The following is a 1,092-nucleotide window of genomic DNA, read 5'->3' on the forward strand; positions in this document are numbered from 1 at the left end:
CACACACACACACACACACACACATGAGCGACACCGTGTGCGTGCACGTGTAACAACAACAGACATAGCCTTGCCAAGCCCTGACTCACTTCCGCTCTCGCCCTCTTCTCCCCTCTGCCCACCACCCGCCTCGCTCCTCGTCAGCTGTGCTGCGCAGTGTCGACCGCCTTATCGCTCTTTCTCCCGTTCACATCCGTGTTGCCCTTGTCAGCTGTCACTGTTGCAGATTTACCGAAGATGCAGCGCAGAAGCAGCTCTATTATTTACGTCATCCTCCAGTTCATCGCGTTCTTTTTCGTGCTGGTGGGTACGCCGATCGACATGTTCCGGGATGACACCGAGGGCATGTACGGCAACACTCCCTGTATCACCTTATGGGGGTTTCAGTTCGACTGCTATAGCGTTTCGTACGATAACAGGTCGGACCATTTCTGGGGAGGGTGCCACGGCCGCCGCGACCGCTTCCGCGCTGCTCAGGCGTTTGCCATCCTCTCTGTTGTGGTGTACGGCACGGCGTTCGTCCTGGGCTTATTCGCAGTGTGCTGGTGTCCTTTCTTCCGCTGGGTGTGCCTGATTCTCAACATCGTTGGTATCTTGACGTTGTGCATCGTCTGGGCGTCCATGGTGGTGACCTACTACAAGGATGAGGGTGAATCGTGCCCGAGAGTGGGTTTTTTTTTCGCCTATGGAGTCGGCTTCGCTCTCTTCTTGGTGGCCTGGTGCCTGGATATCATCAACATCTTCTTATTGATGATCCGGTGCGAGGATCAGAAGTTTGGCGAGAGTGGGAATCCGGAGCCCTCGACGCGGCACGGAGAGGAGGAAATGAAGTGAAGGCGGTGACGGGCAAGCTACTTCGGCTCCGCGGGCTTCTCCGTACAGACGCCATGGGGTGGGGGATCCGGCGGAGCTGATGTCTGCACGAGAAGGGAGGGAAGACGCGGACTCTCGTCGCTGCTTCTCGCCGCCCCACCTCTCGCGCTGCCGTCTCTCGCGTGTGTGCGTCCTCCCACGCGCGTCTGCTTGGGGGGCTTTTCGGCTTCCTCGCGTGCAAGGTAACCTGCGCTGTGTGGTGGGCAACGCACGCCTGGC

General features: G+C 58.7%; 1 protein-coding gene across 1 annotated transcript; it reads left to right on the plus strand.

Annotated features, from left to right (window-relative positions):
- Positions 1-321: 321 nt before the first annotated feature.
- On the plus strand, positions 322-834 carry LDBPK_341020 (amastin-like surface protein, putative; the record flags this gene model as incomplete). The annotated part of the gene is made up of 1 exon (XM_003864217.1): positions 322-834. The coding sequence occupies one exon, from the start codon at positions 322-324 to the stop codon at positions 832-834; it is 513 nt and encodes a 170-aa protein (XP_003864265.1).
- Between the last annotated feature and the right edge of the window lie 258 nt (positions 835-1,092).

This window comes from Leishmania donovani, chromosome 34 (assembly GCF_000227135.1).
Source record: "Leishmania donovani BPK282A1 complete genome, chromosome 34".
Classification (NCBI taxonomy): domain Eukaryota; phylum Euglenozoa; class Kinetoplastea; order Trypanosomatida; family Trypanosomatidae; genus Leishmania; species Leishmania donovani.